The following is a 13,656-nucleotide window of genomic DNA, read 5'->3' on the forward strand; positions in this document are numbered from 1 at the left end:
CTAACATTATGGGCAATTTAGCATGGCCAATTCACCTGACCCGCACATCTTTGGATTGTGGGAGGAAACCAGACCACCCGGAGGAAACCCATGCAGACACGGGGAGAATGTGCAAACTCCACACAGACAGTTGTCGGGGCAGGAATCGAACGCAGGATCATAACACAGTGAGGCAGCAGTGCCAACCACAGAGCCTCCATGCACCATGAAAAGCTGCAAACATTGCCCAATAAACACTCAAATTATGTAATGTAGAATCCCTAGAGTGTAGGAAGAGGATATTCGGCCCAACAAACCCAGACTCATTCCCCAGACTAGTTTACTTAACTTGCACGCTAAGCACACTTTGACATGACCATCTAACATGTCTGTCTATGAATTTTTGGGTGAAAACCGAATGACCGGAAGAAAGTCGCGCATAGAATTGGAAACTCCACAAAGTCACCCGAAACAGGTGTCGAAGGCGGGTCGCTGACATCGTGAAATAGCAGCGCTAACCACTGAACCACTGTGCTGCCCAGCGGCGCTGCCTTTTGGGAAGGCAAATCAGAGCAGGAATTTTACACTTATTGGTAAGGTTCTGGGAAGTGTGACTGAACAAAGAGACCTTGGAGTGCAGTCGCAGGCAGACAGGATAGGGAAGAGGACGTTTGATACACTTGTCTTTATTGGTCAATGCATTGCACGTAAGAGTTGGGTGGTCATGTTGCGGCTGGAGACATGTCGTTGGTTTGGATGTTGTGAAACTTGAAAGGGGTAAGAAAACAATGACATGAATATTGCCAGTGTTGGAAGTTTTGAGCGAGAGAGAGAGAGAGGTTGAACAGGCTGGAGCTATTTTCATTGAGGCGTCGGAAGCTGATGGGTGACCTCATAGAGGTTTATAAAACCATGAGGGTCATGGAGAGTGTAAATAGACAAGGTCTTTTCCCCAGAGTGGGGGAGTCTAAAACTAGAGGGCGTAGCATTATGGCGAGAAAGGAAATATTTTAAAAGGACCTAAGGGGGAACCTTTTCACGCAGAGAGTGGTGCGTGTATGGAATGTGCTTCCAGAGGAAGTGGCGGAGATTGGTACAATTACAACATTTAAAAGGCACTTGGGTGGGTTAATGGGTCGGTAGGGTTTAAAGTGATATGGGTAAAATCCTGGCTGATGGGACTTCATTAATGTAGAATCCCTGTACGGCTTGGACAAATTGGAACGTTTCCGTGATGTACTTAATGACTCTGAGTGACTCTAAGCTCTATATTATAACTTTGTGACTCTGAGCGATTATTCGTTTTCAATCAGTGTTTTCAGTCAAGACTGTCTCTTGATCGAGGAACCACGCAAGAGCTAGAGCACAATTTGTGAAGTGTGAAGTTATATCCTTTGAAGTGATTAAAGTGAGTAACGAAAATGTATATAATGCCGAAGGCCTGTGGAAATTTGTTTCACGGTCGTTTAGGAGACTTAAGGAGGAACCAGAACAAATAATCATTCCAATACAGTAAGCAATCAGGGAATCTGATCACGTGTCAGTTCTGATTAGACACGAATTATAATATACAACTTAAAGAGATTTTACACAATTGTGCAGTACTTCAATAAGATGGCATTCATTGTATTGGTTTCAATTTTGATTTCTTTACGAAAGAAAGCATACCCTTGTTTTGAAAACCAGACACCAAATGGTTTTTTTAGATTCACGCAAGGTTTCAGAGAATTCTTCTGTGCAGCAAGGTTTAATTCATCACATTAACTAACTTTAGCCAGAGTAAAAACCCTTCCTGATGAAGGGCTTATGCTCGAAACGTCGAATTCTCTATTCCTGAGATGCTGCCTGGCCTGCTGTGCTTTGACCAGCAACACATTTTCAGCTTAACTTTAACCAGACGCCATGTCATCGGAAGATGTAAAAAAAAATCAAATCATAATCTTGGTGGAGTTAATGTAGGAAATCATTGCTAGAAGCTATGGCCAAAATCACTTCTTCTCAAAAAGGGACTGATCAGATGAGGAGAAGTTCCTTCCTTCAAGGTGTTGTAGATCTTTCGACTCCTCAACCTAACAGGAATATGTCTAGTTCAGCAGGGAATTGCTCCTATATTGCTATATCGACCATCCTGCGAAGTATCTTTGTTTGTTTATAAGTTATCTAAGACATCTGGCTATCGTCAAAAGTGAAAGAAACGTTATTTTGTCTATTCCAGACAGACATGCATTCTTTTATGGACATTCAGGTGATCATGACTTGTACGGAGAGAGTCTGAGGCAATTATGGTCAAAGAACCTACTCTGTTCTTAGTCCTTATAACAAATGTCATTACGTTTGTACAATATATTAACTAAGTTGGCTGAAAGGAGATATTTACATTTATGGGCGATGCGGGAAATAGAAGTTGGAAACAAAAAATGCATCTAATTAGAAAAAAGGTTTGGAGAAAATAAAACACCCGGGAAAGGTTTAGAACGTGTTATTCACCATCACAAAGAATGAATGGACTTGAGAATGGATTTAGGAGGAACCTGGACAAATTCATGAGGGAGACATTAATAGAAGGCTATTGCATTCGGTTTTGTGAAGTAGGGCAGGATGGTGGAAATTCGTCCAGAACATCAAGTGCGGCCTCGACCTGTTCAGTTTCTGTGTAGACATTAATATAGATTGCTCAGCAATACTATCTCATTATTAAATAGTCTGATGCACAATATTTTGATGTGAAGATGCCGATGTTGGGCAGAGATAGACAAAACTGAAAATCACACGACACTAGATTTGAATCCAACAAGGACTATCATTTTGGACTATAATCTTGAGTCCTATGATTTTCAATTTTGACTACAATTTGACTAAACGAAGGGGACCACTGCGGGCTCACAACGCCAGGAACCAGGGCTGGATTTCACCCTCAGTTGTTATCTGTGTGGAGTAGCACATTCTTCCCGCGTCTGCGTGGGTTTCCGCCCCGTCCTCCGGTTTCCTCCTGTGCAGGCTCGGTGGATTGGCAATGGGAAAAGCAGGTTTATAAGGATTGGGTGGGATGAATTTCGGTGGATCAGCGTGGACTCTATGGGCCCAATGGCCTGCTTTCACACTGTAGGGATTCAATGATTTTCGTCATTCCCATTTAACACAATGACAATAATGGATTTATTCCATTGCTTTTACAGGAATCGAAGGATTTGAAGGATAAACAGAGGTTCAGCAATTAGAATACACCATCGATTAAGGTATCGTTCACAATCAACCCATCACATCTGGCTTGTTGTCTTTTTCAAATAAACAAAACAAAAGCAACTTTTCTGTAACTGTACTATCACTGAATATTGTTGGAGTTCATGGAATCCAGGCGTTTCCGCTTCCCTTTTTTATTTTGACCTCTGCATACTCCGCCTCCTTTTTATTTGGTTTTCTTGCCGTTTTCTCGGAAGCGGAAAGATTCAAAGACGCGTAGGTCAGTTCGCCAGCTGTCCGGTGCTTTGTCTGTAATAAAACAATGAAATATAAGTAGTTTCTGCTACTCACTTTAATAAAATTATTCAGGCTGTCGGTGTACATTACCAAGCTGAAAATCACACAACACCAGGTTGTAGTCCAACAAGTTTAATTGGAAGCAAGAACCTTTCGGAGCACCTCTCCTTCATCCGATGTTTGCAGAGTGCACAATTGTAAGACTCAGAATTTATAGTAAAAGTTTACAGTGTGATGTAACTGAAACACCAATCTGTGCAGACACGAATTGTTAAGGTTAACCCGAGAATGTAACTTTAAAACAAAGTTTTGTGATTTGCATATGAAAGAAGCGAAACTAACATTGTCATTCTAAAAGATGAGAGACTTAACAAACAATGTAAGGTATTTTGCAATGTGTAATTTCAGTTACATCACACTGTAAACTTTTACTATAAATTCTGTGTCTTAAAATTGTGTACTCCAGAACCACTTGAGGAAGGAGCGGCGCTCCGAAAGCTTTTGCTTCCAATTAAACCTGCTGGACTACAACCTGGTGTTGTGCGATTTTTAACTTTGTACACACCAGTCCAACATCGGCATCTCCAAATCATACATGACTAAGGTCAGACGTGTGTTAAAGCGGTCCCCATTGGAAAACCGATGGTTAATTTTCATGACAGTACCTGCGCATACACAAAGCTCTCTTTCTCCGTTAGTAGTTTTGCAGGTTTCCTCTCTCCGCTGAAGTGGAGAGCAGCATAAATCGGACTCACTGCCTCTCTGTCCCGATTGACCTGAGGAAGGTTTTGCAGAAAGGTTAGCCAGCAAGTTTAAAAAAATGTAATCACAAATCGAGCTGTGCCTCTGCTCCTGACTGAAGAGCAGGCCAACTGATCCTAACAAAACGCAAACATTTAAAATGTCTTCGAGAGTTGCGGGCTTGTCTGGACTCGACGTCATTGTCCCAATGGATCACTGTCTCGTGTTCATATCAGAGCGATGCACTGGGGACACCGTGAACTCGATATGCGTGCCGTCGAAGGACACCGTCTGAGATTCCTGGAGAATGGATAGAAATTACCCGTATGTAGACAACATCCCACTCACAGTTTCGTTCTCGTTGTCATAAGTAGAAACTGACCTGTTCCTCAAATTGGCTGTTCATGTCCTCAGCAGTCGCGTTGCCTGTCAGAGAACCGAATGGCATTACACACATGATCATTTTCACAATGTATCACAAGCCCGCAAGAAATTAAGCCCCATTGAAGCAAAGTGAGCAGGCTCGCCGAACGCTAACATTCTGCTATATATCTGGATGAGATGAGCTGCACATTATGCGCACTGCACTTGAAGATTTCATTCCAGACTGCCCGTCCCCTTTCTCTCCTACTGCAGCAGTGACATGGAACAAGAGATGAAAGCCCAGTACAGAATCAGGAAAAAAATCAAGTCTCACCAGTTGTTTTGTCTAATTTGCACCCCTTGAAGACAATTCCCAGAACTAAAATCATAATCCCGCCTGCTGCACAACCAAAGACTAAGGCGTAGTAGAATGTACGGTCTTGGTTACCTATAGGGGACAGAGAAGGTGTAATGTTAGCATTTTTAAAAGCAGATGATACAACATATTCGCCAATCCAGGTAACAGACTGCACTCACATTAAAACCGTCTCTGCCACATTCCTGCAGCTTCTCACCGAACGCGAGGCTCCGTTGTCCCTTTATCGACCAACTAATTGAACCACAAAGCGCCTATCCATTTCGAAAACACCAGCATGTGTTCAGAATAATGACCGTATTTGATTTAGTGAATATACAGCATTGTTTATAATCCCTCCGCGAATTAGCGCGTATTTACCAGGTGGAAAGATCTCTACCTCGTTCCACACGTCATTCAAACAGGCGAAAGAATTGACCCTGTGCCCATCATTTACGAACCATGCTTCCTATATTCTTTTCCCAATCATTTAGAAAATAACAAGCACTGGTCCCAGCCCTGATCCATGCGGGATACCACTGGTCACAAGACTCGAGTCCGAAAAGCAAATTTCTACCACCACCCTGTCTCCTCCCGTCAAACCAATTTTGTATCCAATTGTCTAGCACTCCCTGAATCCTACGTGATCTAATTTTACTAACAAGTCTGCCAAGCGGAATCTTGCCGAAGGAACATGTACCAAAAGACTGGATGAATGCATCAGATTTTACTATTGGCTCTTGGGATGTGGGTATCGGGGGCTGAGGCAGCATTTGTTGTCCATTTCTTTGTAGCAGAGTCGCTGTTCTAACATATGCATTGTAGCATCTATTATGGACACTGTTTTTGAAAGGCCAATGTGATAGTGATCAGACCATCTGATTCTGTGATGTGGATTTCGGGGGATAAGTATTCACGCAGGGCTTACTTGCTATTCTGCAAAACGGTGCGCCGGATCTTTTGCTCCTACGTGTAGGGACAATCAGATTTTCCTCCTCCTCGGATGCTGCCCGACCTGCTGTGCATTTCCAGCACCACTTCAATCTTCACTCTAATCTCCAGCATCTACAGTACCCACTTTAGCCCCAGAAAGACCGCACCTTCAACTGAGCAATACTGCCTCAGCACTGCGAGGCTCTGCCAAACCATTGTGAGTGGGATCGGAAGAGGAATTGATCCTACGGCCTTCAAAAACAGATAACAAAAAAAAAATAAGCGATCAGACCAACTGAGGTGCGTACCAAGGCAGTAACTACGGAGTGCCCAGGAAGTGAATGGAGAGCGAGTGGCGTCTGATGTTGGACGCATTACGGTGATGGAGATAAGGAGGACAATAAAGTGGGAGGTGAACATAGAGAGAAAAGTAACTTTGATTTTTCCAATAAGACCAAGAGTGAATTGGAGAGAGAGAGAAAGAGGGAGAGAAAGACAAACTGAGATGGAGAGCAAGAAAGTGTTTATCATCAGTCTTGTGGATGAAACCTCGCGTCAGACGAGGAAACTGGCCATAGACATGCTGGTTCCCGGACACAGTGCAGATGCAGTGCAGGCCGGTTTCTGTTTGCGGTAAATTTTGAACTGACGGCTTTGTAACACTTCAAATCTGTTTTTAACGTTGGCTGAAGTGCCAAGCATCCGGGAACGGATTGGACCCTTGTATTTTTAATATTGATGACAGATGTTAGGTTCCTCTGTATATCAAAAACTGAAAACCGGTGACCCTTACCGTGATTCGGAATTTTGTCGCTGATGTTTGCCGGGACGCTGCGTGTGATGTGAGAAATCTGGCAGGTGTAGACTGACCCCTTCTCCGGAAGACTGAGCTCGCTGGAAACGTGAAATAAACCCTCTTCGTTCACGATTTTCCTGATGTTGATGCCAGACGTGATTTCGGAGAGATTTTTATACCACACGAGTTCAAACTGCCCCGGGAAGAAGCCAGCAGTTGTGCAGAGGAGAGCGAGGAAGGGCGAGTACTGGCGGGTTATCTTCAGCGGGGTTGGCGGCACTGGAACACAATAACAATCAACAAATCAACATCGGAAGTTGTGTGTGGGTTGGACAGCAGACAGAACAGAACAGCCTGTCAAAAGGCATAGATTTTTTTGAATTTTGGAGGGAATTTTTTTTAATCACCCTAATAATGTTAACAAATAATGTTCCCATTCTGAAACTTAAAATCGATGTATGCTTGTTAAACCGCTCCTTCTTTTTCATTCAGATAGAAAGTGGAGATAAATGGAGTGGACAAAACCATGCACAAAACAGACAAAATGTTGGACGAGGCACGCACTCTGCACACGCAGCTCTGAATCTATATTGAATAAACAGTGGTCACAGTTAGTCAGAGTCCATACTAAATAATCGCCAGGTGCACCAGACACCCTCAGTTTATTGTCCATTGAACAATCACTGGTTCAATTGGATACCAGAAATTCAGAGTCTACTCAATGGATCCACCAGATATTCTCAATCCACAGTTTGCATTTAATTATAATTGGTCCCATCAAAAGCCTCAATCTCAAGTCCAGGACTGGTCGTGTCTTTGTATTTAGGTTGCAATGAAACGATGATTGAAGATGAATAAAAACGGGGCGTTCAGTTTCTATCACTAGCGTGACACTATCGCAAATACAAGCTTAATCCAATTTACTTTTCACTCCCTTTCTTTTTTCTTTCTCGTTTCGATTATTGAGCTTGGAATTTAACCCTCTACCCGTCTGTCCGAAGGTACGTTTGCATTTGAGATCAATCCAACCTCCACCCGCATCTGTTAAAACTGCAATAAAAAAATTAGCATCCTAAATTCAAGAATTCCTTTGTTTGCTCGGCCCCGCCCCTCAAAAGATGACAAATAGCTAACCCTTTTCAAGGAAAGGTATGCATGCAATGTTGGTGTTTCTATCGACTTCATATTCTATTTCCTATTTCCAATTGCCCTTGCGAAGATGGTAGTAAGCTGTCTTCTTGAACCACGGCAACCCACGGAGGTATGCCTGCATCCGTAATGTTGCAAAGAAAGGAGTTTCAGAATGTTGACCCAGCGACACTATTATGGGAATGATGATACATTTCAAAGTCGGGATGGTGAAAGGTTTGGAAGGTCATATTGCCACGTATCTGCTGCTGTGGGCTTTGTAGGTGCTGTCGACGAATATATAGTGAATTTCGACATTGCGTATCCCTCTAAACTTTCCCTGATTACAAACCCACCCAGATGCTTTTAAATCTTGTACTTGTACAAGCATCCACGAGCATTCTAGCCTTGTACTAGCCTTCTCACAGCTTATTCCATGCACTCACCACACTCCTCGTGGAAAGTTGCCCCTTAGGTCCATTTTAAATTATTCCCCTCTCACCCTAAAACTTTCCACTGTGGTTCTTTACTCCCCCATTCCAGGGAAAAGACCTTGTCTATTTAATTTATCACGCCCGTCATGATTTTAGAAATCTCTATCAGGTCAGCCGCTGACCCTCCAGCGAAACCAACTCCAGCCTATTCAGCCTCTCCCGATAAATCAAATCGTTCAAGCCTGGCTACATCCCTGTAAAGCTTTTCTGAACCCTTTCAAGTTTCAAAACATCCTTCCGATTGGAAGGAGATCAGAATTGCATACCGTATTCCGAATGTGGCCTCACCAATCAACCTGCACTCCAAGGTCTCTGTTCAGCAACATTTACCAGGACGTTCCCATTATGTGTATAAGTTCTACCCTGGTTTGCTGTTCCAAAATGCAGTACCTCTCATTTGTCTAATTAAACTCCATCTGCCACTCTTCTGCCCGGTGGCCCATCTGATCAAGTTCTTGTTGTTCTCTGAGGTAACCTTCTTCGCTGTCCACGGCACCTGCAATTTTGTTATCATCTACTAACTTACTTACTTTACCTCCTATGTTCACATCCAAGTCATTTATGAAAATGACGAAAAGCAGTGAACCCAGCACCCCGATCCTTGTGGCACACCACTGGTCACAGGCCTCCAGTCTGAAAGGCGACTCTCCATGACCACCATCTGTTTTCTACCTTTCAGGCAGTTCTGTATCCAAATGCCTAATTCTCCCTGTATTCCATGTGATCTAAACTTGCAAGCCAGTCTACCATGAGGAACCTTGTCCAACCCAGTTCATGTAGATCCCTTGGGAAATATGTTGGTTTCCTAGTGGTGCACACATTCTTCACACAATGTGAATTTGAACAACATGCGATCTTTGCATGTACTTCCCAGGATTGCATTTAGTCATTTCCTCATTGATCATTTGCTTCAGGCCTCCAAACCTCATTTTCAATTGACAAAATCCTGTTGCAATCCCAGACCAACATCTGGTATGGATGATGCCACTACCCATTTCAAAGGCAGAGTTGCTTTACAAAACAGGCCAGTTACATTTGAAGCTGGTGCACAGACTTGAGCAAGTGCCTCGAGGACCTATTTAGTATTCAGAAAAAAAAATCACTTTCATATATATTTCCATACAGTGACTTCATGTAGGGAGATTGGTTGCATCAACATAACGAGGTAAAGTTTTTAGTAAACTTTATCCACTTCTTAAAATCAGGATTTAAGATGAAACTCAAACTATGAGGAATGTATATATTTATCAACAGTTGCAAACAAAATTGGGGATTAACCAAAATAAATATATCAGTGAATTTAATCTCGAAGTAAACGTAAACTTCTCCACAAAATCATACTTGGAAGCAGCGCTAAGTACATTTCTAATTTCAAGTTTACTGTAGAAGCAATCCAAATAATGCTGTCTGCTTCTCAGGGAAATTTTGAGTGAGCACTTCTTAGTATTTAAGATTCCAATCCGACAGTGTGAGGATGCGCGTCATTTCTGAGATAGCAGAATACTCCATGCTTCTCAGTTAAAGTTAAGTGAGCAGTTGTAAATATTTAAGAAAAAACATGACATTTCTGAGACAGCATTTAATAATTCGTTTTACCTTAGTTTGCATTGGAATGTTTTCCTAATGCCTGTTCCTCTTCCTCAGGATAATTATTTGCTCTCGTTTTGCATTACTCACACTGTGCTGTATCTGTATCCGTTTATGATCACTTGCACCTATTTGGTAATCGATTTTGAAAACCTGACATTTATCTCTTTAACAGAAAAACACATCTTTCCACTTTGAACTCCATGACAAATCTAATGCATTTCATTTCCGGTAGCTATCAAAATCAAGTGGAGCATTATTTATGATACATTATCTGATTATAAATATACGATATAATACAAGATTAAGTACATTACACCGCCTGGCTAGCTTTGATTGACCGCGGACAGCAAGTCTGGTATCCACCAGGACAATTTCGGTCTAAGTCTCATTGAACTGAAAAAAAGACAAGCCTTCCTTTCGGCACCAAACTGAAAGCAGACCCTTGCTGCTCTTGTTATCTATTATCGATGTATACCTGCCTAATTTAACGCTGTTCATTCCTCCTCAGTGACACTCACCGTGTACGATAAGCTTAGTCCCATTCCCATTGGAAGTTTTCCTGCCGAAGACGCTGATGCGACAAAAATAGATTCCGGAGTCCCGGAAGCTCACATTCAGCAGATGAAACACAGAAAATACTTGCTTGAACGGTAACATTATTTTCCTTTCGTCTGCTGTTGGATCCAAAGGTTTGATCTCTCCATCTTTCCGCCAGGACACGTTAACTGATATTTTGCGATCGAAAAGCGGGGTGGAGCAATACATTGACACATTTGTACCTTCCACTGCAGTCAGGTACGGGGGGGATTGAATCACGGGCAAAGGGGTTTCGCCAGTACCTGCCAGAAATATATACAAGCGTTAGTTGCTCCTGTTTCATGAACCGAAAAATGAAAAATGGTAAAATAATGGTTTAGAAACTCAGCGAAACAAAATCCAATAATTAATCATGAAAACGAAGCTGCCAGTTTTGAATTCTCAGTATTTCCATTCATATTCCTATCCGCTAGATGAGTGTAAATATTTACAGACCTGTATAAATTACTCCCAGGACTGAGAGATAGCAGAGCACATGAAACACAGGCATTCTGGGCAGGGAAGATGTCTTGGAGCAGGAGGACAGCAAGATCCAGCGAAACCCGATGGAAACATTATTACCATCTGGGACTCCCTGATGCATTCATGTCTGAGACAACCTCAATGGATTGGTTCTGTTTAAGGCGGATCGAGGTAGTAGGTGTTGCAAGATGAGGATGGCTCAAGTCTGATTGGTGACCAAGAGACGATCAATTATTTTTTGCATGACGTGACAGATTTCTGGTTGAGACAACCCTTGACAAAGTTCAGTGTTGTCCGACCTATGGCAGTTGCGGATTTGGGACTGCGGCGGGGATCTGGCCCAGCAGCAGTACGAAGTTTGACAGAGGTGGTGGTGATGAAATAGATATGCGTGCCCCGATCTTACAGTTGGAGCGGATGCATTACTTTGCTGAGGTACAACGGGGAGAAAGGAGTGGTCAATGGTTAATTGCTGGGGGTGTTATTGGCATAGTAGAGCCATGTGGATGCAGTAAACCCACCCATTCCGGGAGAATCTGATAGAATGACTGGATAATGTGGATGGAAATGAATGGGGCCTATCAATTTCAACTGCACATTGGAGGATAGGTGGTAATGAAAAGTGTGGTGGTCTCTGTTATAATCCAAAGAGGTGACGGGAGCCTACATGGAAGGGATTCAGTGGTCAGCAGAACATTTGTGAATTTCTTTATTTTGGTTTATTCAAAACTCAAAATTTACTCAAATTCATTTCTGATTAATGAGGTTTAAGCATAAAATTGTTGCAAACATGCTCAGTTTTAGAAATTGGTAAGAATACAGTGTTCAGAGATATTTCCAAGTACGGAGGAGTCAACCAACCGGTTTTGAGACAGTTTTGAACATTAGAGGATGGAGTTGTGTTTGGGGTGCATGGGTCAGTGAGGATGATATAATATAAATCAAAATGGTTGGAGGAATGAAAGTTAAGTAATGAGTTATTTATGATTATTAGGAATGAAAGAGCAGGAAAGAATGGAACGAATGATTTTGGAAAGACCATGCGAGCTGGACGAGTTAAAGGCAGGAAAGAATCCAGTGACCAATCCAAATTGGAGAGACATTGAGGACACTGCAGCATGTTTGAATTTCTTTCCCAAAGGATACCAGTGAACAAGATTTTGTCTATTTTTGACAACAGTGATTAAAAAAAGGTCATCGCTATACCAGCCTTTCTTCTCCATTTTGTTTCAAATTAAACTTCAGTTTCACAATCGGTCGTGGTGTACGTGAACCCGTGTCGAACAAATAGTGAATCAACATGCGTAGTTACTAACGCCATGACACACCATATGGCACTGGCAGCCGACCGTATATGCAAAACATTTGATTTAACTGCAGCAGATTTATTCAAAGTCGTAAATGCTACTGTTCTCTACCTTCTGTTCGACACCTGTTTGATTTAACCAAGCTATGTCAACGGTAAAAGCCGCGTGAAAGCCACTTTACTAATGAATGCAAAAAAAGTTGGACTTGAAAGGCTGACATGATGTTCTTGTAACACATTGATGATTGTCAAAACAAAACATTTCTTCAAAGGAGCTAGGGGTTTACGTTCAACCTCCAGTACAGCCCCAAATTCTTTCCTGTTTTGTTCATCATGTTCGCAAATCAGCACGACTTGATTACATCTTGTTATGTTCTCTATCGCTCCAGAGGCGATTTCAGTATTCATTATTAAGGACGCTCCTCTACTAATATTTACCCTATCTTTCTTGAAAACCTTTAAACACGGTAGCATTGATTATCAGCGCTGTTTCGTTGTTATGTCTCAGCAATGTCATATACTCCAACTCAAGTTGTCTCAGATATTTATTTAATCATTCGTTATCTGTTGTAGTTTAAAGAATAACAAACAATACTGCCCATGAAGAACGATTGATACTCATTCTGGAAGCTCTGGTGATGGGATTACATCATCAGTTCAGAGGTGGCCATGTTAGGAATATGTGGCTCTGGGTGACCCATGCCTCAATGTAAGGTGATGAGATCTGATGTTGCACATCCAGGGTGATGACGTTGAGATTTTTGTTCTGTTTGTAGAAATAGTGGCCTACGTGGATGAAAGTACAGTACAACACTCAAAATGAGGATGGTAGTGTGGTGGTAAGCCATTTCCAAAATTTTATGTTCAGATGTGTTATATCTAAATGATCCCTCTTTTTTGTTGCCACAATTCTGCAACTGGCAGGAAGGGCGATGAGGTCCATTTCAGGATGAGCGCAGTCTGGAAGGCGACCAGGGCAGGGATATAGAGTTCTTTGCCATGAGCAGTGATGCTGGATCCATATCAGCACTCGAGGTTGCTGGAGTAGAGGCAAGGCGACATGCTGCTCTCTGTAACTGACTCCCGTGATTTGTGTTACATGAATGACTTTAGTTGCAGATGTTGTCTATTTCAAATTGAGTTCAACAATTACCTTCAGCAAATCATGGAGGGGAGACTCTGCGATGGTAATTCATTGAATTTCAAAGGCCAGTTTTTAGATTCTGTCTTATTGGAGATGGTCATTTTCCGGCAGTCGAGTGGCGGATTTGTTACTTGCCAGTTTTCCGGCCAGGACTGGATGCTATCAATATTTTGTTACATTTGGACGTGGACTGATTCAGTGTCTGAGAAGTGGTCGGTGGAGCTGAACTTTGCACAAACATCGCCAGTTATTCAGTATTCTGACAGCAGGATGAGGGAAAGCCGAGATGAC

General features: G+C 42.3%; 1 protein-coding gene across 1 annotated transcript; it reads right to left on the bottom strand.

Moving 5' to 3' along the window:
• Positions 1-3,168: 3,168 nt before the first annotated feature.
• On the bottom strand, positions 3,169-11,026 carry LOC132823812 (tyrosine-protein phosphatase non-receptor type substrate 1-like). The gene is made up of 7 exons (XM_060837857.1): positions 10,889-11,026; positions 10,375-10,695; positions 6,642-6,923; positions 4,895-5,008; positions 4,580-4,623; positions 4,122-4,232; positions 3,169-3,468 (listed from the first exon to the last, which is right to left on the bottom strand). Exons 1-7 carry the CDS (start codon positions 10,941-10,943, stop codon positions 3,322-3,324), a joined length of 1,074 nt encoding a protein of 357 aa, XP_060693840.1. The 5' UTR covers positions 10,944-11,026; the 3' UTR covers positions 3,169-3,321.
• Between the last annotated feature and the right edge of the window lie 2,630 nt (positions 11,027-13,656).

This window comes from Hemiscyllium ocellatum, chromosome 17 (genome assembly GCF_020745735.1).
Source record: "Hemiscyllium ocellatum isolate sHemOce1 chromosome 17, sHemOce1.pat.X.cur, whole genome shotgun sequence".
Classification (NCBI taxonomy): Eukaryota; Metazoa; Chordata; class Chondrichthyes; order Orectolobiformes; family Hemiscylliidae; genus Hemiscyllium; species Hemiscyllium ocellatum.

Coding starts and splice junctions, on each gene's coding strand:
- LOC132823812 (XM_060837857.1), bottom strand. CDS start 10,943: ATGCCTGTGTTTCATGTGCTCTGCTATCTCTCAGTCCTGGGAGTAATT. Junction 6,924..10,374: donor GACTAAGCTTATCGTACACG/GTGAGTGTCACT, acceptor ATTGTGTTCCAG/TGCCGCCAACCCCGCTGAAG. Junction 5,009..6,641: donor CGACAAAATTCCGAATCACG/GTAAGGGTCACC, acceptor TGTCCCCTATAG/GTAACCAAGACCGTACATTC.